This window comes from Plectropomus leopardus, chromosome 23, assembly GCF_008729295.1.
Source record: "Plectropomus leopardus isolate mb chromosome 23, YSFRI_Pleo_2.0, whole genome shotgun sequence".
Taxonomy (NCBI): domain Eukaryota; kingdom Metazoa; phylum Chordata; class Actinopteri; order Perciformes; family Serranidae; genus Plectropomus; species Plectropomus leopardus.
In genome coordinates, this window is record NC_056485.1 from 1,761,013 (window position 1) to 1,783,111 (window position 22,099).

The 22,099-nt window shown below is 38.2% G+C and overlaps 1 protein-coding gene across 1 annotated transcript in view; it reads left to right on the forward strand.

Moving 5' to 3' along the window:
• The window catches only part of LOC121962186 (disintegrin and metalloproteinase domain-containing protein 33-like), a 267,844-nt gene that overhangs the window by 95,281 nt on the left and 150,464 nt on the right, over positions 1 to 22,099 (forward strand). Inside the window, 1 exon segment of the mRNA XM_042512400.1 lies at positions 15,944 to 16,020. Coding sequence (XP_042368334.1) covers positions 15,944 to 16,020 — 77 coding nt within the window.

Consider the following 22,099-nt stretch of genomic DNA (forward strand, 5'->3'; position numbering starts at 1 on the left):
AAACATGCAGTTATTCCCCACAGTCTCTCTCTGACTGTTGGCCATCAGCTGTTTACAGTCCTGTAACTTCTCCTCCACCAATAGATGCCACTGTGTCTTTCAGCTCAGCAGCGTGTTTCAACAGTCGAGAGCTGAGACTGAATTCTGGTGGTACATGCTGTGCACTGCATGCAATGAGTTTAATACAAAGAGGAGCACCTGTATTTATGATGGTATAGAAAAACAAAGCTTCAGGATTTCTAAATACCCTGATATACTGTAATACCGTGATACTAACTAAGCCTAGTTTGTATCTGTGGTCATGAACTTCTTACTCTATTAGATTAACAATGTGTGACAGTTTATCTTTAGAAGATACACACACCACTGCTAAACCTACCTTATAGACCGAATGGGTCTTTTAGTAGTTGTAGTAGTAGTAGTAACAAAAGTAGTAACAAATGACGGACACTGTTATACTGTGTCATGTGTTTTCAGTTTTTCTCATGTAATTTAATCAAAAGCCCTGTGATGTCTGGGAGTCCAACACTACTTAAAATGGTTGTGATGGGTATTCTTTTGAGATACTGATACCTCTCTCCCCCGCCTTTTTTGGCCTGAGAGATCATTGGAAGCTGTCGACACCCCACTTTGGCTCAGTGGGGGATTGAAGGGAACAGTAATAAGTACCTCACAGTATGGGCCCGTACCCATCCGCCCCCTGCCTCCACCTCTCCAAGCTCCTCTCCTCTGCCTCTCAGAACAAGTCTTGTTTAATTTTAGCAGCTTTGACGCACATTTGACATAGATTAATTATAGAGGCTCTTCATGTCATTTAGCGAGTCGCATAGGAACGCACACACACTCACTCAGTACCAGAGGATACGTTTATTCAGGGCACCCTTTCTTCTGCTACAAATCAACTTCATCCCGCTCAGCCCACAGCAGCCGCCCCTGCCTCAGCTCTCGTAGCTCTTCCTCCGTCCTCAGCATCACTCCGTCCTCCTCCGCCCTCGCTCTCCAAGCCCTCTCGGGCCTCAGACATGATTGCCTCCTCCTGGAAAGCTCTATCCACTCACACCTTTCCTGGCCCTTCTCCACGCTGCTTGACTGATCGGGAGAAATTGCACCGGAGACGACTGTAGCTCCTTCAACAATTTCATGGCCTAGTTTCAGACCGATAAGAAAAACAGTCAAAAAATGGAAGGAAGTGAATGGTTCACAGTCAGTCAGTCATCACTGCAGCTGGAAAGCTCAATCCTGGAACCCTTCTTCCCTTTTTATTTATTTTACAACATTTTGTATTTGAGCAGATATGTGATTGAACATTTGCTTTTTCTATTGACATAGCACTGACAAAACCTTTTCTATATACAGCTGAATACAGTGTAGCTCACCTGAGTGTGTTTCAGGGTTACAACTGAACAGTTTTTTCCCCCTGTACTTCTGTTGGTTTGATAAGACTATTACAAAAAATGAACCATATTCAGGTCAGGTGAACTGAGTGGAGAGGAATCTAGGATTACAAATAATATCTTACATTTCTTTCAGAATCCATTACTTTTTTCCAAATTCCATATTTTCTGTTTTCATTTTTCTGATTTTTTTTCTTTTAAGCACATTTTCTCATCAGAAAGAGTGTAAAATCATGTGGTCGATGGATAAAATTTCAACAATTGAATAAGAAGATATTCAAATTATTATGAATATCAATGAATGTGATGGAGCACAACAGTGCACTATTTTTCTGCCTCTCAGCTGGCGACAGCTGTGGCGGCTGCATTATGTCTGTGAGTGTACACTGGGTGAACACTGAGTCAGTTGTCAACTGTTATCAACGGTTTAATGTTACTAAAATTCAAAGAACATAAAAGCAAAACACCTATTGGGGCAGCTGCGGCTCAGAGGTAGAGCGAGTTGTCCTCTAATCGAAAGGTCAGTAGTTTGATCCCCGGCTCCTCTAGGCAACATGTCGAGGTATCCTTGGGCAAGATACTGAACCCAGAATTGCGTATGAATGGTTAGTAGCAGATGGCACGTTATATGGTAGCCTTGACCACCAGTGTGTGAATGTGCATGTGAATGTGAATGTGACATGTAGTGTGAAAGCACTTTGAGAGGTCAAAAAGGCTAGAAAAGCGCTATACAAGTACAGTCCATTTACCATCCATTCACTTGTCAGCACAAAGGCAGAGGGATGCACGATAATATCTGCACATTGTTGGTATGGCAGATATTGCTTTAAAATGAACTATCGGTATCGGCCAACATGCTCATTTCTGCCGATATCACAACAATTTTTTTTTTGAAAATTGAAATATTTAACATATAGAAAAAATCCACCCCAAGCTGAAGTTTTTTTTTTTTTTTGCACAATGAATATTACATATATTGTTAAGCGTAGTATTTCATGTCTCCATGTGCTGGTGGGCCATTAAAGATAAGAGTATGCATAATATGATGTTAATTCCAAGAGACTTGATGATCACAAAAGTTGGGTGGGGAAAAAGTGGATATATATCGATGTCAGTTGGTATCGGTTATCTGCCAAATGAGTTGTTTTTTTATTTTGGCATATCAGATATCGGCAAAAATTTCAATATTATGCATCTCTGGTCATGTCTACATGATTGTGTCAATTAAGACATGGAAGTAAGGCTGAAATAATCAAGCTTTACCCCAATATTTACACTAAATGAACAAAATTTAGTTTTACTTCTTCATTCAGGGTGACACCATGTTTATATTTGTCATTGTTGTTGATGAGTCGGGAGCATTGATTTGTTTTTTTTAAACCAATTAGTACTGAGTGACATGTCCATCCCCTATGACTGTTGCCATAAGTATGAGCAGTTAGCTTCTCATTTTTCATGATTATCAAAGAAATAAGATCTCTAAATAGATTTACAACACCCTGTGCAGCTGTGTGGATCTCCTCCATGTTTCCAGCTACAAAGCTTCAGTAAATGTGGAGTTCTATTTTTCCTTGGCAGCAGTTGTGTTGTTGACAATTGATCTCTCAGTTGTGATTACATGGATGAGAGGAGTAGCTGATGCGAGTGAATGTAAACTTTTAGAACCAACCTAATGAATAGTTAAATTTCACTCTCACCTTGCTTGGCATCCTGCTGCTCTGTCTGTGCCCAGAGTACGCTCTGTGTTTTGAGAGTGTGGTGCAATGCATAGCTGAACGGTATAAATAAAAAAAAGTGCTCATAATTTACCCCAAATTAGAAAATCTATTTGTGGCAGCATAATTTACTACAATCGTTAGCAATAGAAATATCGGCGTAAGCTATGAAAACAAGACACAAGTTGTATTAACCCCGAATTACCGAAAGTCCCATGGTGCCACTTTTGCTGTTGTGCAAAATTGCAGCTTTAAAGTGCGTTCTTGTGTCATTAAAAGAATACACATTAACTGTATGGCATCCGGTAATGTGTGAGTTAAGCTGTAATAGAGCAGAGTTATTGTCACTGTGGCAACACAGTCACTTCGAAGATCTGAGGAACGCATACATCATCAAATCTTTGTATGTTTACTGTTCATAACCCTGTATGATAATCGCTGCCTCTCAGGAGGAAAGGGAGGATTGTCAGGGCCCCCTCATCATATTCTTAGCATGTAGATTAGACAAGCTTTGATCCGTCTAATAAGACCTCCCCTGGCACAGTGTGTGTTAGCTCTGCTTCACTGGAGCACAGAGAGGGCCCAGACTTGGAGCTCCAACTGATGCATGGATGCTGTCTTCATCCCTTTCTGTGTCTATCCACAGCCGCCAGCAGATAAGCATCAGTGGCATGACTGAATTCAGCTTTCCTTTTCTCTTTCTGTCTATTTGGCTTCCTCTTTTCCTGTTGTTTCTCACCATTGATTTGTCTTTTCCTGTTTTTTGTAGTCTCGCCTTCTGTTTCTCTTCTGGCGTCTGTTATTGTCTCTCAAACTGTCTCTTTTTATCAAGCGAGCCTCCTGAATAGACTTTTCTAACATCTTTTCCAGTGACTTCTAAAACTCACCGTCCCTCTTCCTCGCCCGGGCCCATTTTTTATCTTCCACCTCCTCCTCTAGGATGTGGTGTGCTAACAAAATCCAGACTGACTGACACTGAAACATGATCAAACATGTCACTTCACAGTTTAAATGTGCGTATATTTGATCCAGCTTTCTGTTGTACATTTATTTGCTCTTTAAGCCAGTGGGGGTGCAGGATGAAGATTAAAGCTGTATAACCGTAACCTCGAGAAATCAAGAGTAGCAGCCCAAATCACTCAGAGCACAAACACCAGTGGCTGCTGTGAAAGATCGACAAATGCGGCTGAGGGAATGTGAGGATTTGGAAAGTGTTTGATCAGTAAATGTGCAGATACCCCACAACCAACTCAGTAAGCAGAGCCTCTGAACCAATCATTTTGAAGAATTGACCCTGGGATGTTAGCCCGGAGATATGAAGACAGGCAGCGAAGTGGAAATGGAAAGGGAGATGCTTTCCCATAAGGCAAAGCAGCTGGCCATTGTATATTTTTAGATAGAAAATCCTACAGACGGTGAAATCTGAGGAAGTGCTATGTTTCTTAACCCCTTCTTTTCTGCATGTGAAACTTTGACTTTTTTTTTTTTTTTTCTTGGTTTTGTAGCAGGAACCTTTGCCGAAAGGCCTCAGTATACTTCAGACCTCCTAAGCTGTATGACAGTTGTCAGACCATAGCTGAGAGAAAAGTTTTAATCCAATTTGTAAGGCAATGTTGCCAAGAAGACACTGTGACACCATTCTGGCCATTAACCCTTTAGAACCTGGAGCAGCATCACTTTTCTTGTGCTGCTTTCGGACGTCTTTCACATGTGTTTAAACATTGACATTTGACGTCGCCGATTGGGGTGATTTCCTCCAAAAACATGGGAAAAAGGCAAAGAGCAACTTGGTAAGAGATGTTGCACAGATTGCAAGAAATTACTAGATTTAGAAAATGAAACAATATGTAGGGTAAAAAAAAAAGAAAACTAGGGAAAAACTATTAATAATTATTGTAATGTAATTGCACATATTTAAAATAATGTTACTGAGTTATCACACATTTTTAATTATTCAAAGTATTGAATTTTTGGGTCATTTCTTCTTTTAGTGCTCATTGTCTTAATCTAGTATTTTTTTAAAAAGAAGTAAAGGCAGTTTGCTTAGGTTTGCATGTAAGACTGTGTTGCATTTATGTTGTATATTGTAGGTCAAAGCTGGGAGTGAAGTCACACCTAAGATGACTGCGTTCCAGTAAGCAGGTCATTGTATCAACAGTCATTAAAGTAGTTCTGTAAAGAATGCAAAAATGCCTTGTTTGTCTGATGTAATACAGTTAAGTTCGTTGCACAGAAAAACATTTTTTTGCCCTTTCCATTGACAAAAGCTGTGGATGGAACTGTCCCATTCTGTCTTGTTTTTTTATGCCACTCCTGTGCTGAGCTACCGAGCACACTGATCTGATACCAAAACGTAAAGTTAGAAACACTGCAGTTCACTTGGTGGAAGTGAAATAGTGGTTTTGCTGACAAGGAAGCAGTGCTGTGGCATTTTTCAAACTCTTTTTTTCAGCAGAATCTAATCCTTGCTATGAAACATTTGATGCCCTCCATTGTGTCGTTGTGGTGAAACAAATCTGCAAATGTGCACACGTTTGCACAGGTTGCATTCGGCACCGTGACGAAAGCATTTGATTGAAACGAGGCTAAAGAGAATTTAAGAAGAAAGTTCAAACCTTGCCTATCTTAACATCTGTACACACCTGGCCAGTCACTATGTGAAGTTGGCTTGATTGTTGGATTGTCTTTCAGAAACTTACAGACATTGTCTGACTGTTACATGTTCCAACAAGCATACTGGGGTCTTTAAGTCCTCTTCTTGTGTAATTTGGTGGCTTCTTGACAGTTCACACTTCACTACCCCCCCCCCTTCCTTTATGTCAAACTTAGCAGTTTTACTTCTGGCTGTCCTCAGTGCTGTCCCTTCTCACTTTGTCCCCTTTTTCTCACTTCCCACTCACCACCTGCCATGACCTATCGAGGTCGTTCAGCTGAACCTGGGGAAGTTTCACAATAAAACAGCTGAAAATGAAGCAAGAGAAATGGAAGTGCATCTGCTGAGCATGTGTCACTTGATGTTGGAGAGACGTGTTTAATGATGTGGGAAAGAATGGTCTTGAATTCACAATGGGTTGTTTTGTTTGCAGCCTTGTCAGAGATGGGAGTTAGAAGTGTGAATGCAGATAAGAGATGACATCTCTCAGTTAATCCCACTTGATGGTTGTATTGTGATATAGTGAACAATTTCTCTGAACTCAGAATTTAATAAAAGGATTTGACTTTTTTAAAACGACATTACTTTGTTGAGTTTGCCCTTTAGTCCTTGGGACTGTGTCTTTTCTCAACACTTAAACTTGAGGCCTCATTTATCAAAGTGTGTAGAGGAAGTTCTGAAAATGACCTCCCAATACAAATAAGAACGTTGGTATTAAATGTGCATAGGCATTAGGCCTGGGATGCTCATCTACAGATTCCATACTGTGATACTTCTGTGCTGATTCGATATGCATCTGATAAGATTGTTATGTATTGTAATATAAGTGGTGTTTATCTAAAGTATGCACCATTTATTGTGATTTACTTTCTTTTTTTAACACTTGATCTTTGGGAAAAAGTTAAATCATATCCTTGTAGAGACTGTATATCATGAAACAGGTTTCCAAGAACAGTGCACATCATGTCAGTCTTTATGACTTGTGACTTATTTTAGCAGCATCATATAATGCACAGGAAAGAGGTAAATAATGTACATATACAATAGAATGAATAAAAATTGTATACTTTGGTGTGACTGGATCAAAACTGTTAATAATAAACTAGAACCTTGAGCTTGCTCTAAATTTCAAAGGACTAACAGAGCATTAATGTGAAAATTGTAAACGTTGTCAACTTCTACCCCGGACAGAAACAGACATGATACTAAAAAACTTCATAAAGCTCCACGTTACTCGACAGTTATCTGTTTGTGAAGTGCATGAAGTAGACTGACTGAAATTAAGTTTCTAAAATACAGAGCGATAGCTAACTCATACACTTTTAATTGTTCCCAAGATTTTTCATGATGTAAATCTAATATTTCACAGTATATTACACTCTTTTCTCTTCACAGGCTTTTACTTTGATATTTTATAACATATATATTAACAGGTCTAGCCGGGGCTAAATGCATATCAGCAGGTTGGCCTTATATGGCACATGTCTGATGTATGAAATGTATGACAATATCCTCACTGCACTACATTTTTATAAGCTATGATAATCTTATAGTCACATCTCTCGTTCAGGTGCTGTCTCACTCCCTCTTTCTTCTGTTTGCAATTATTGTGCTCATAGAACTGAAGTTACATCCAGTACCTACTTTCTTTCTACTTTTTAAAAACATTTTAATTTTTTGCAGTGCTGGCAAAAATTGTGCGATAATAGTCTGCCACAAGATGAAGTTATCAGCAGAAACACTCCAGAGTTTGCATGCAGCTTTAGCCATGCCTAGCTCTCCTGGAAATGTGTGAAACCCAAAGTGTCTGGATTGAAAATGTGAGGGTGCAGGTCATATCTCCGTGGATCTGGAATCATATGCCATTTTCTGCTTTCTTTTCTGCTTTTGCTTTGTTATTCATGTCATGGATATGGAATCACTTTGCTCACAGATTACAACAATAAAAGCAGTTATGCTTTCCGCCTCTGCAAAAACTAAGATGAAGCAATTAAGTTAGAATTTGATTGATTCTGACATTTAAAACTCAATAAAAAAATGTACAAAAAAAGCCAAAAAAAAAACAAAAACAAAATTTGATTGAAATGATTTTTCTGACTGATCAACGGTATATCTCCAGCCTGTCTGAGTGTTACGGCCCCAGGGTTGCCCTTCATTGTTGTGTTTGTTGTTCCTGTCTGCTGGCTCTGCTCTGACTCCAGGTAGTTGGGGGAGGAGTTGATTAACAATGCTAATGCTAATTTGCTGACTCACATATGCATTCCCACTCACACACACTCAACACAGCATGCACACTGATATCCACCTGTAACTTTTATCTTTATTCATTTACTTAAGTAAAACATATTGTTAAACTTTGCCAACTATCTGTCGTCTCCTGCTTTGTCACGCACTGTTGAGCCAGGTTGTGACATGAGCAACTCTATGGAAAAACAAAACAAAACCTGCATTTATTTATGTTAACTGCCATTACTGTCTACAGGGTATTGGTACGGTAGGGTATGGCATGACATGGCATGGCATGGTTAGGTTAGGAAAACACTGCAGTTAAAGCAGTGAAAGTAAAGGTATACTGAGGGTTTAGGCAACTAACAAGCCATAATCGTGGCGACTGTAACTAAAAAGTCAAAAGTTAATTGCAGGTCTATGATTGAATGCAAACTGTGTGAAATCAGAAACGCTACATGCGAAACGACGTCCCAGAATTCTGCGCCCTTTTCTCCTCCTTACATAAGTGGCATTGGTGCCAGATGTTGTTATTGGACATACATTTTGAGGTATAGAATTCATAGTTTTCACGTGATGTCACTTCTTTATAGGAACGCCCTCCTGGAGGTCAAAACAGTGCCGTCTGCCGCTGCCCACCCTTATGCTTTTGCCAGATTTGTGGTTAGTTTTGCTAGAATGTCAGACAGTTGCTGTTAAAATGGGTGCACAAACTGATGAAGAGACAAGCCAGAGTTGTGTGTTTACAGAATCCGGTCGAAGAATGAAAAGCCAGAGAGAAGGAGCGTGCTCCCATCCCCGGGGAGACTAAAGAATGGCAACTATCAGAGTAGACATGCCTTTGCAAAGAACATATTGTCAATGGTAATTACTGATGGCGCGTCATCCCACTTGCCGGTGAAAGAGCTGAAATTACTGCGCTCACCCCAGTGTTGTGTTCCCATCAAAGCTGATTGGACCCGTAGGCAATAAAAACCGGGTGAAAACGTCGATCCCACGTATTCTCATGGCATTAAAAAGCCAGATGTTAGCAGGTGTTAGTGGGTTCTGATGAGGTTCGTTTTCACGGACCGATATCAACTCCAGTGGCCTTTAAAGAGTTAACAATATGCTAGCTAACATTAACTTATTAGCACTCACTGTTTCTTTGTTTTTTTGTTCAGTTTCTGGTCTTTCACCTTCCAAATGGGAGCATTATTGACACATCCAGGTTGAAAATAAATCGTGTCTGTACTTCTGTATGCTTGCATCTAGGGGGATGTAAACATCGCTGAAGTGGAACTCCGGCAGGAACTTAGCTGTTGTTAGTGATAGAAACGCCTCGGTGGGTGCTGTAACGGGATTCCAAGTGCCCAAAATTTGCAGTTTGGTCACATATCTTTGTGTTTTTCTTTTTGGAAATGTGATCCAAATATTAATGACATGAAAAAAAGGGAAATTTGATGGGTTAGTGCTGCAGTTCAATGGAGTTTGCACTGTCGGCCACTTTGTTGGAACGTTGTTTTGCCCTCCAGGGCTCTGTGCCAGTGACACGACTGAAAACTATGAATTGTACGGACATAACTGCAAGTAATTCTGGGCTGCTTTGTGCACCCCCAAAACGCTATGGTTAATGACACCAAACATTACAAACAGTAAGGTTGATTTACTACCAAACCAGATTTTGCTAAATGTTTGACACAAGTGGCAAGAAACCCCTTCAGTGTCATTCTCAAATAATCAAACAGTGTTTTTTTGGAGCTGCAGGTGCTCAGTGATGCAGTGCTTGGAGAGGAACAGCTGGAAGTGAGTGCAAATATAAAAGAATCAAATTTCAACTTAAATAAATGATTTTCTTTTTCACAAACACAAGTATCCATGCCTCATTTTCATTTCACATCACAGGATTTGCTAAATTAAATTGAAATCATGTGAAAATGTTGGATTATTCAGCATGTCATTTGTAACATTGCGAGGGTCAAATATGTCTTCAGGCATCAATCTATCAGGTTTGCTGAGTTTAAATGTCCCCAGTTTGGGAATTGGTTTAGCCACGATTACGCTGTCTGCACGATTTAAATGTGACGGGACAGCAACTGCTGGTGACTGACAGAACACACAGTGTGGAACGTACAGATTACTGATGGCCACATGCTCGCAGCACCATCAAACGCACCAGCCCCACTGAGCTGCTCGCATGTCGCAGCACTATAGGAAACCGTGTCTTTGATAGTGTCATAGGAGCGGCAGACATGCACTGTCACGTCACATCACTCTGACAGAGACACACACTCTTCCTCTCTTTTTTTGGCCAAAGACTGTCTCACTGGAGACAAGTGTAATGATTTCATGGTGCTTGTAAAGAGTTTATGGTGTTTGAGACTCTTGTCAGCTGTGGTGCAGCAGTCTCCTTAAAGCAAAGCCTGTTTGTGTGGAAGCAGAATGCAGCACAGATCATTGTTTTCAAGTCAAACACTGCATTTGCATAGAAACAGTTTTACACAGGAACGTACAATTTCATTTCCACTTGTTCTTTGTAGAGACATGAAAGGGTTCTGTTTGCAGTCGTGCATAAAGTCTTTTACTTCTTCGACTCATTCTCTTGCTGTAGGATTTCACAACTGTCTTCGGATCAGTATTATTTTGCAGAACTGCTGTTACTCAATTTGCAGAAAAACAAAAAAAACAACAGAATTCAAAAAGAATTTCGTCATTCAAGTAAGATTTCTTCTATCTGTTTGTACTTTTGTCTACATTACATAACATTCATTACAGAGTCTGATAGGCCCAGATAAGAGAGCATTGTGGTCTCATCATAGTGTGTCAAAAAGGGATGATTTGCTTTTTTTGCCTAAAGGAGTTTTCTTCAACTGCACACTTAGCTGCTAACTCGATGAGTCTTTGGACAATGATACACTATTTGTTGATATCACAAAGTCTGCCATGATACTACTTCGATTCAATTCGATTTGTGGGCCTACAATCAGTATGAGACGATATTCTATGATCATTTAACACAGTCTGTTACAGAAGAATTTGTCACCTCTTATTTTTTGCTTTTGCCAGTGAAAGTATTAAGACCTTTTACTTACGTAAGTAAAAGTAATAATAACACCTTGTAAAAATACTCTGTTACAAGTAAAAGAGTAAACATTTTACTTAAGCAAAAGCAGTAAGTATAATCAAGGAAATTCACTTAACTTATGAAAAGTAAACATATCCAGTGCAGAAACTCCAAACCCTCAGAATTATTTTAGGAGAACATTAGAAATAGAAAAAACTAGCACACCACAAAACCTAAAAATTAAAAAAGAAGGAAAAAAAACACCCCCAGAGTTAATATAAAAAATAAAAATACATTGATTATAAAAACTACAAAAAACTCCCCAAAATTTTAAAAGAGAAAAAAACATCCCCAAAATACTTGCAAAAAAAGAATGAGAAAAAAACAGAAAAAGACTTCTTAAAATAAAAAGGATGCAATAAAAGTAATTAAAATAGTTTGCAATAATTTTTCTGTGAATCAGCTGATTAATCAAGCAATTGTTGCAGCTGTACTTGTATAAACAGTTTGCTGACTTAAGTTATAACAAACATCATATTTTGCCATCACCTTCTTGTGTTTTTGTGTTTGTTTGTTTTTTTTCCAAAAATCTTAATTTGTAAAGTAACTAAAGCTGCCATATAAATGTAGTGAAGTAAAAAGTACAGTATTTCCCTTTGAAATGTAGTGGGGTAAAAGTACCAAGTAAAGCACAAGTACTACAATTTATACTCAAGTACAGTACAGTACAGTACTTAGTTTACTTAATTTACTTAGTTACATTTTGTCACTGGCTTTTGGACATGAAATATGAAAACATCACATAAATTACTGTAAATAATTTTAACCAGTTAATGACAGTAGTTTACTTGAAATTGACTAAAACATTTCACGAAAATATCAAATTTGTCAAGGTTAGTAGTAGAAGTAGTAGTAATTTCAAGGAAGAAAGACTTTTTTTAAATTGTATTAACTAGGCAGATGCTAGCTAGCTAAGTGAGATGTTTGTCAAGGCAGGTATGTAACTGTTTGTCTCATAACATGACTGTTTACATATGGCGTGCTCTGTCCAAAATATTTCCACGCTGCTGATTCATTTTTGAGCAAATAATGTTATCTTTTCATCTTTTCTTAGCTGCTTGCTATTATCTGCCTGTTTAACAATGACACAGAATTTCAAAATAAAGGCGAGTCCTAAAGATGATGATGTAGATGTTTTCACTTTGCATCAGTGATCATTGAATCGATACATTGAACCAAATTGGTGCTTCGCTACACCCCTAGTCAGAGTGTTGGATAAAAGTAAAAAAATCTGTTTCATCACGTCTTGTTATATCTGACCAGCAGTCCATAATCCAAGTACTTAAAATTTACTTTCACATGAGACAAAGAAAGGCAGCACATCCTCACATCTGCGAATGTGTTTCTCACATTTTTTGCTTCAAAAATGAGTATAGTAATAGTAGTTATAAAAATATTTAATAATAGATTATTTTTCTGCGATTAGTTTTTGTAGCACCATTTGTCTGCTTATATCACTGATACCGCAGAATGTTTGGTCTTATAAATAATAGAGACAAAAGTTAACTTGCAGATGGAGTTGTTTTTCCCTTGTTGCAGGGTCCAAAGAGGGAGCATAAAACTGTTGTTGTTTCTACAGAGATTCTTGGCAATAGTAAGAGAATTGAGCTTCAGGTTTATTTATAGAAATGAAGAATGAGCTCAAGTGTTTCTCATAATTCAAAGCATATGGACAAGTTATAATGAAATATATCTCCATATGGTTTGTATCACAGTCAGTGTGGTCAGAGGCAAAACATCTGAGGGTCAAAATCTTTCTCTAGAACAGAAAACAAAACATTGATATTTCCAACACTTTTAGAGAGGGATCCTGACAGCCACTGGGAAGATAACCAGTTTTTTGTGGATTTATGCCTCCTGGAGGTGAATAGAATCCTAATGAGAATGAGAGCTCTTTTCTATAGCCTCACCATCTGGTCAACATGCCCACCTACTGGCCCATTGGACATTTAAATCTTACTCCCAGAGCAGCAAACATGCAAAGAGGCACAAACCCTCACAGCAATTTAAAATGTTTCCAGTTAGGTTAAGTGACAGAATGTTAGCAATGTTTATTAAAATTTGCATAATCAACTCAGAAATTGAAAGATACATAGACCCTTTTATAGTTTGTTACCTTGAAAACCTGGAAAATTGCTGCCTGTCATTCCGGGGTTTGTTCAAGCCAGCATAGACTGTGAGAAGTCGAAATACATGAAGGACCAAGCTCTTTAACACTTACACCGACACCTGCATTCATCATCAGACCTATTCATTTTCACCTAAATCAGCGCTAGACCACACTCTTTTTGGCAACCACCTTTTTGACAATTGCGAGAAAACATTTTGGGGAAATGTTTCAACAGCTTAATTAAAAATATTCAAAAAGTTTTTGGTTTGGACAAATTGTCACTCAGTGGTGACCCCTATTGACTGTTTTCAAAATAATTTTACACATGTGGTGAAATACTGTTTAGAAACATATCCTATGAGTTTTGTCATGATTGGACTAACAATATCTTATTTCTTGACAGATTTGTGTTTTGCCATACCAGTTATTTGCATTTGTAGAATCTCTAATAATCTATTTGAATTAAACTTTCAGGGTTTGTTTCAGGTACTTATATTGACATACTGTGCAAATATCCAAATGTTGCCCGACAGATGTGGAGTTAGGTCTGTTTATGTGCTTAGCCACGTCCTTTTAAAGTTTGTTGGACAATATCTTTAAAAGCAATGAAAAATGGACAAACTTTATAGAGATTTTTAAAGGCTTTGTCCAGTAATGATTCATGGCAAATTTGGTACAAATTGGACCCAGGGTTTTGGATGAGATGTTGATAATGAGTTTTTTCAAAAGTTCAAAATTGCCAAAAATCTAGTCTGGCGAACTGATGTTAAATAAAGAAATAAATATATTAAAAACTCTTGCTTAATATTTATTTTAATGAATAATAGATAAACTTGATGAACCACAATTGAAATGGATTAATGAATATAAAAGTTTAATGACAACACAAATGAGATCTGAGAAGTTTTTGATACAGCACACATATGGACAAAGACAAACTGAAAGACTCTGATAACACAACTGAACAATGATTGAGAGTGTAGGTGTCATACAGAAGTGTTTAACTTTGGAGTCTAAAACTCTCCAAGGTTTTAATCTCACAGCATCTTAACCCTCAGACACTCTGGAGCCTCCTCACAATCCCGCATGGGCACAGTGAAGGACTGTGAGGCCTCAAAACATACCAGCCATGACCATGGAGGAATCATTCATTCATACAGTTGCTATCATCATAAATGATGATGTTCAGATATTTCCATATTGAATCATTTTCTCATGATACACACCTTTATGTATCTTGAGGATTTTTCATAGAGCACATTGAACTAGACATGTGTCCTCAAATTCAAGTCAGTTCAAAGTACGATGTGAGGGGCCTGAGACTGGTTCTATAAAATACCTTAAGTTAAGATTTTCCTTAAAAAAAAAAAAAAAAATCACAACAAACACACGCAAAACCCTGTGAAGTCTTCTCCTTGACGTTTCCTCAAAATGCTAACTTTAAGGTTTCTTCCTTGCACGCCTGTATGTCCTGGAAGAGGGATCCCTCCTCAGCTGCTTTCCTGAGGTTTCTTCTGTTTTTTTTCCTTCGTCCCTGTGAGGGTCTAAGGGCAGAGGGATGTCATATGCTGTAAAGCCCTCTGAGGCAAACTGTGATTTGTGATAATGTGCTTTATAAATAGAATTGACATTCTTGGCCTGACTTATCTCAGTATTGTAATTAAGGTATGCCATAAAGTTTGTAAAACCGTAGCACAGAAGACCTCAGGTATCATAAGCACAAGTGCAAGCAAATGAACTGTTGCGTTGGAAACTGTAGGATTTTACCACACTAACATTTCTTTTAAAGCAGTGAATGCCTTAATGTTTTTCAGTAAAGATTCTCAGTCATCCAGGTCCTGGTAAGTCCGGTGCTATGTCATAGGCAACTTAACTTGCTTTGAGTTTCTTGAAGATGTTTCACCTCTCATCCAAGAGGCGTCTTCTGTTCATGAGAACTCAGAACTGAAGAAGCAAACAGAGTTGCAGGTGAAAGTCTTGGGTTTGTTAGATCCATCCACCTCCCCTCATGTCCACCCTATCGGGACCTTCGTGCTCCTTATAAGACTTTTTGCCAGTGATGAAGTTAATTGATCTGCAAGTTTTGTTAACATGTTAAAAGAGACACAAATATGACTGACTAGTTTCCCACCAGCAGAATACAGATATATAACACACTTAACTATGTTTACTAAAGTTTTGATCAATTCTGGTTGATTTAATTAAACCCATCATATTTAAGTTGTAACAACTTCCCAATATTAAGTACATACAACTATATTTTAACAATTAGATATAATCTAAACATAAATCAAGACTAATGGTTATATTTACTCACATTTTTTAGGGCAATCTTTTTTCTATAATTTTTAAGTAAAATCAACTTTTCATATTTTACAGTGTAATGCATAAAATAATACATTTTACATAATAAAATAAAAAAATCAAAAAGTCTACTTGCAGCTCAATGAGTATGCACTTTCATTTCTGATATATATACCAGAGAAGCACTTATTCAGAAATACATTAAAGAGAATAGATGTGTCAAATGCATTTATTTTCCTTTCGGCTTTCATGGCCACTCAGCTTGAAATGAACAGGCTGCGGGCGGCTTGTTGACTGTTACCTGCTGGCTCAACACTCAGTCAAAATGCTGCTATAAATGCATTTTGATGCTTTTAAATGCACTTTAAGCAAAGTGGCCCCGCTGAGTCCTTCCACCGCTGCTGTGACCTGATCTGATCTCTGTTCTTAACCCCACAGGAAGTGTACCCAATCAGAGGGGAGATAGCGCTCTCATCCAACGACCTCCAACTGGTGCTACAAGTGGAACGTAATCAGTGAGTATCCTTTCTCTCGTACCGTCTTTCCTGCCTCAGCACCTTTAATAACCTCCTCTGTCTTCCACCTGAGCGGAGGAATTAATTGGCAGAATGTAGAGTGAAGTGATAATAGAGGAAGATATCAGGAAGCTGCCTCTTCTCTCTCAGCTCTGTCTTTGTCTTTTCTGTGGCTCTGCGCTTTCCCAAGAAGTGCCTAAATGTTCCCACATCCTGGAAGTGTTTAAAGATGAAATGTGTGGCTTTATGTGCAGTTTTAATGGCAGTTGATAGCTCGATAACTCTGAAGCAACAAAGTTAAAATCCCGTGAAACTTGATTAGCCTGAGCTATTATTTGCTTTAACCACTGACCTCAACAGGCTTATATTCTGGACAGGCGTCTGGGGCAGGAGAAAGTAAAACAAAAAATACAAGGCAAGACCTGGAAAAAAAAGGCTAAAAATTATCATAATTATGTAAGTCATTGTCTGTAACCACTTGTCCTTGTAAGGGTCGCAGGGGGGCGGCGGCTATCCCAGCAGTCATTGGGTGAGAGGCGATTTTAATTCTGTAAAATAATTTTAAAAAATATATGTTAATAATGATTCACAGGACAATTTTCATTAGCTTTGCAGATATTACTGTCTTCTTTGGTGCTCACAGTGTCAGTAACATTAACTGAATGATTGGATTGTAGAGAATCTTTACAAGCTATCCATGTGAGTAGTATGTCCATACTGACAAAAGTTTAAACATATTTGTGTGATCTAAGCAACTAAATAAGCTTATTTCCAGCAGATCGCCAACAACCCGATTATATACATCCAAAGAACCATTTATATAAATGAACTGCATGGTAACCAGACCGGGCCTCTAATCGAGAAAGGCCTTTATGTGTCAAAATGTGTAACAACACCAGGGGGACGAGGCTTATTTGAAGTTTTATGGGGTCAGGTGGATGGCTCGGCACACACAGCACTGTGAGGCACCGATGCTGAAAAAAGGAAGCCAATGTTCCATTGGGCACATTGTTAGATGGTCATGGACAGTCACTTGTCCATGACCATGAAAGTTTAGTCATGGTTTTTGCCTCCAGAGAGATAAATACGACATGGTCTTGAATGGCAGCTTTAGCCATGTGCTTGGGTAATGGGAGCAGGGAGTGTGTGAGTGACACACCTCAGGGCACAAAGAGAAGCAGGGCTAATCAAAATGAGCGCTGAGTGTGTGAGGGCACGTGGAACAGAGCAGAGGGCCGGCAGAGGTTATGATGTTCCCGTGATAACATCATGGGGAGCTCTGTGTGAACATTAGCCCGAGACGTGCCGAGACTCCCAAGGTGGACGGCTGAACATACAGCCCACAGGGGAGAGAGCATGTCTGAACACCTCCTCTCTGCTCACCAGAGCACACATTCCTGACCAAACACACACCCTCATTACTCAGAGGAGCATTTCATTTAGGATGTCTGCTTATAATAAAGCGGAGATTGCACGTTAGTGAGGAGCAAAGCTTCTAATCAAAACAGACACCCTGGTGTATTCTACACATTTTAAGATGTTTCATGGCTCTTATACAGGTATTTTTTTCTTTTTTACATTACACTCCCATACAAGGATTTTAACCAGTTGGATTGTATCCATCTGTGGTCGCACACACTAATCTTTTTGTGGAATATTGCTCACTGTAATATTTCACTAGCAATAGTATGCAGTTACAACACACTGTTTAAGCTCAGGGAAAGCCAAGAAGCTGGTGGGGCTGGTGCAGGTTTTTTAGGTGAAGCAAACTCAGCAGAGAGTTATTTTCTTCACCACAGAGTTGATTAACGCTGCAGTGTGTGTTTGTCTCACTTGTTAAGGTTACTGCTGATGTCTGCTCCGCTCCGCTAACTTCAGTCTCTGGGTGACAGCGTAGAAAGCATTCACAGTGTACTTTATGTTCGCCTTGCATATCTACAAGTATAAGTATTTAGACATTAAATTCAAAGATGCTTGCAACTGCCATCTTTTGTGAAACTAACTTTAGTGCATCCGTGCTGTGAGCTGCTTTCATGTGTTTGAGTGCAAGACTTGCGCCTCTTTCGTTCAACACCTTGGGCTGCTAATAAACATGTAGATGATCAATTATTGACATTTGTGAATTGATGCCAAATTGTTCCATGTCTGCATTGTGGTGCATCTAAGAATGGATTATTTGTATGCAACTGCAGTATCTATCTATTTCCCCCACCCCCATGTTGTTCCTATTCCCACTCAAATCAAGCCAGATTGCTCAAGATCCAAAGGGTTAAATTGTCTCAGACACCTGGGAATCTCACAGTTAAGACACAATTAAAAACTAGTTTCTATCATAAATTGCTCCAAAGTTATTCAATGTTTTCTGTGGAACATGTCACGGGGTTAATCCTTGAAAATGTGGGTGGGCATCAGTCTTTGTTGTGTTGCATACACTCTGAAACCTGAGTGAAAAAGTGTATTCCTCTTAAAAAAAAACACATGGGGAAAGGAAATGAGCAAATTGCAAGAAATAATAGACAAGAAAACAAACTGAAAATTATTTTTTTAAAGGAGAGAGAGAAATAAAGATTTGTTTTAATTACAAAAAAGGGGGAAAATATTAAGAAAATACATTTATGATTATTAGAATAACATATTCAAAATATATATTACAGAATATATAATATTTCTTCTATATATTCTTTAAGGTAAGTTTTTGGTTTTCTTTACATTCTTTCTTGTGCCATTTTTCTGGTTATTTTCTTGTTTTTATTTTTTACTTTACTTTTTTTGCTTTTTCCTACTTGTTTTTATTTTTTACCTTTTTACTTTTCTTTTTTTGGGCAAATTCTAAGGTAATTTTTTGGAACCTTTTACAAATTTGCTGCTAGTTTCTTGTAAAGTTGCTTATTGCCTTTCCCCAATGTTTTTGAATGAAATCAGGTCGATTTGCTCAGGTTATAAATGGTTAAAATACATCATTAAAAAAGCAGCTTAGCCGGTGTGGTCCCCAAAGGTACTTTATATTTACACATTGGATCAGACTTTTGAGAGAGCGACTGTAAATGACATCCACAGCTGTCTGCTGCGGTCTGTGTGTGTTATTTGAACACATCACGGCCGTTGTGTTCAAAGTGTGGTTTTCTCACAATGACTGTTGTCTTGTCGTGAAGGAACGCGGGAAGCGTTGCGCTGCAGGTGTATGGTTTTAGCAGCGAGTGCGAGGTGCCTCATGAGTCAGTGGAAGTCAGCGTACACACACTGGATGCATAGGATTTCAGTTGCTTGGAAACAGATTGACGAGCTGGAGTACAAGGAGACAAACGGAGACACAGACAGTCAGGCAGGCCCACAGAAAAACAAGAGGCCCTGAGACAATGGTGGCGCACATGAAAGAGACAGGCGGTGATGAATGAGACGGAGAGGGGAGCTGGTGAGGGGACGCTGAGTCTGGGCCAGGGAGTCCCACTGTGCACTGCAGGACAGCCAGTTGGCAGTTGGTGCTTATTTTAAACCAGCAGTCCCAGTGATGCACAAGTTTGGTCTGGACCAGAGAATGTAGGTCAGAGAAAGAGGGACACATTCTCCACTGATGGAGAACTTACTGGGAATGTTACTGGAAACAGAGTTTATTTATCCACTGGGCCTCTTCCACTGGGACAGCACTGGAACATGGCCAAAGTGTTTGAAGGCCAAGCTCATTACTTTTACACTTATGCAAGGAGGAGAAACTCCATCTGGTCCCAATAAAAAAACATTAATGTTACACAACCTTCTGATTAAAGACTAGATGGAATATCTTGTTTTAATGGCAAAGTGTGTTTTCACAACAAAGCACTGCATTATAAGGATGAAAAATACCTTATTATTATTATAAAAGCAGCTTTTTATTTCAAAGAGAAAGCATCGTAGAAACATAAACCTATCTAATTATCACAATAAAGTATCTTGTTGAAAGAGACAACAAAATAAATCAATAGAAGCTGAAAATATATGACAATATTATTCTGATTCTTATTCTAATAATAATTAGTATGACAAAAATATCACATTATCAAATAAGAATCTACTCATTACAACAAACCCTCAATAAAAAAGCAGTATCTCATCATCAGCACTTCGCTATAAGGGGAAAATCTGTCACATTATTGAAAAAAGTATCACTTTATTATTAGCATTATTGTTACTATGATAAATGTGTCTTGTTATCACAGCAGTGTGGTTATGAGAACAAATAAAAACAGTAGGTCATTGTTACAGAAAGAATAAACTTGATAGAAGAAAAAACCTCTTTGATAAAAGCATCATGAAACTGAAACAAAGCATATTGTTACTGGAAGAAAAGAAAAGTCTTAAGCTGGAAAGTATGTATATATTCCAACAGCGCTCCCAATTAACGGTACAGCTGTTAATATATAAAATCAATATGTGGCAGCTAATTAACCCTTTAACACCTGGGCTGTCATCAGTTTTCTTGTACTGCCTTCAAACAACTTTCACAAGCATCTAAACATCTGTATCCCCCCAAAAATTGGTTTAACTTTGAAAAACTTTTAAAAAGAGACAACTTGTAAATTACAGTAAGGTGGTAAAAAAACAAAAAAATCATCTGAAAATTATCTGGAGGAATTATATGATGTTATCAAAAACGAATGTACAAAGAATGTACAGAAACTTTTATTTAGAAATCTAAGAACAAAGAAATTACTAAAAACAAAGAAAAGAAAGTAAAGAAGAAAAAAAGTTAAAAATGTATAATAAAAAAAAAAATCTAATAATTATCTACCATTATTTATATTTGTAATAATAAATTAGGAATATACTGTGTCCCTAGATGTATTTCTTTTTTGTATACTGCTCTTAACACATAAATATGGTAGTTAAGACCAATATGTTAAGTAAAACAGGATTTATTTTATATGTATATATGTGTGTGTGTGTGTGTATATAATTTATTTTTTTGCAATTTCTGAAACATTTCTTACCAAGTTGCTCATTACTTTTTTTCCCATGCTAAAGAAGTCATGCCAATTTGCTCAGGGTTCAAAGGTTTAAATAAATGTGAAAAGCATCTGAAAGCAGCACTAGAAATGTGAAGTTGCTCCAGGTTTGTCTCCAGGGTTAATATATAAAAACTTTGGTTGGTCTTGTCAGAGTAACAGAGAAATGAAAAAAGCACTGCAGCCGTCTCCGGTCTCTCCTATTCAAGGTGCTGCATTATTTAAGGGAAGGCTTGTTCTGTCATCTTTTGTTCGTCTCTCTAACCTTCAGCCATCAGCAAAATCTGCTGTCCATCAATGTCCTCTCCTCGGCAGCGAACATTCAGGTGAATCATACGTGAAAAGTGCCAAATCAAACGGATAGACTGGTCTTAGTGTGACTCCTTCACTTCAAGTAGTTTAAACAGACATGAGGGAGGAGGAGGAGAGATGGATGGAATGAGAATGAGCTGGAGGGGCAGCTGACCTACACACAGATCCTGAGAATAGATCCAGTCTCTGTGTGCGTGTGTGTGTGTGTGTGTGTGTGTGTGTGTGTGTGTGTGTGTGAGGGAGGGGTGTCCTGGAATGCCAGCTGACGTAAGACTCGACATGTCTATGCCGGCCGAGGGACCCAGAAGAGACAGATGACATGGGATGTGCTGGCAGTTTATCTGTAAATGACATTTTTGGCCATCTTGCTTCCAACTGATAAAATGACTCATACACGACACAATCACTCACATGCCTTCATTAAGGATGCGTCCAAGTTCTATTTAACGCACTAAATTTAAACAAGATTTTAGTATGTACACTGAAAGTGTGAGTTAATTAATCCTTTGAAACCTGAAAAAATGGCTACATTTCTTTCAAAAACATGGGCAGAGAACACTTAGCAACATAAGAAGAAATGCAATGCAAATTAGCAAGAAATTAGAAAAAGCACAAGAAAATTACCTGAATATTATTTTTAAAAAGTAAAAATGCATGTAGTATACTGAAAATAATGAAAAAAAAAAGTATTTTTTAAATCTAAAAACATAGTGGCATCATAACAAAAACCTGGCATTTAAAAGGTTAAAATTCTAAAAATGAATATTAATATTTTTTAAAGCTTGATT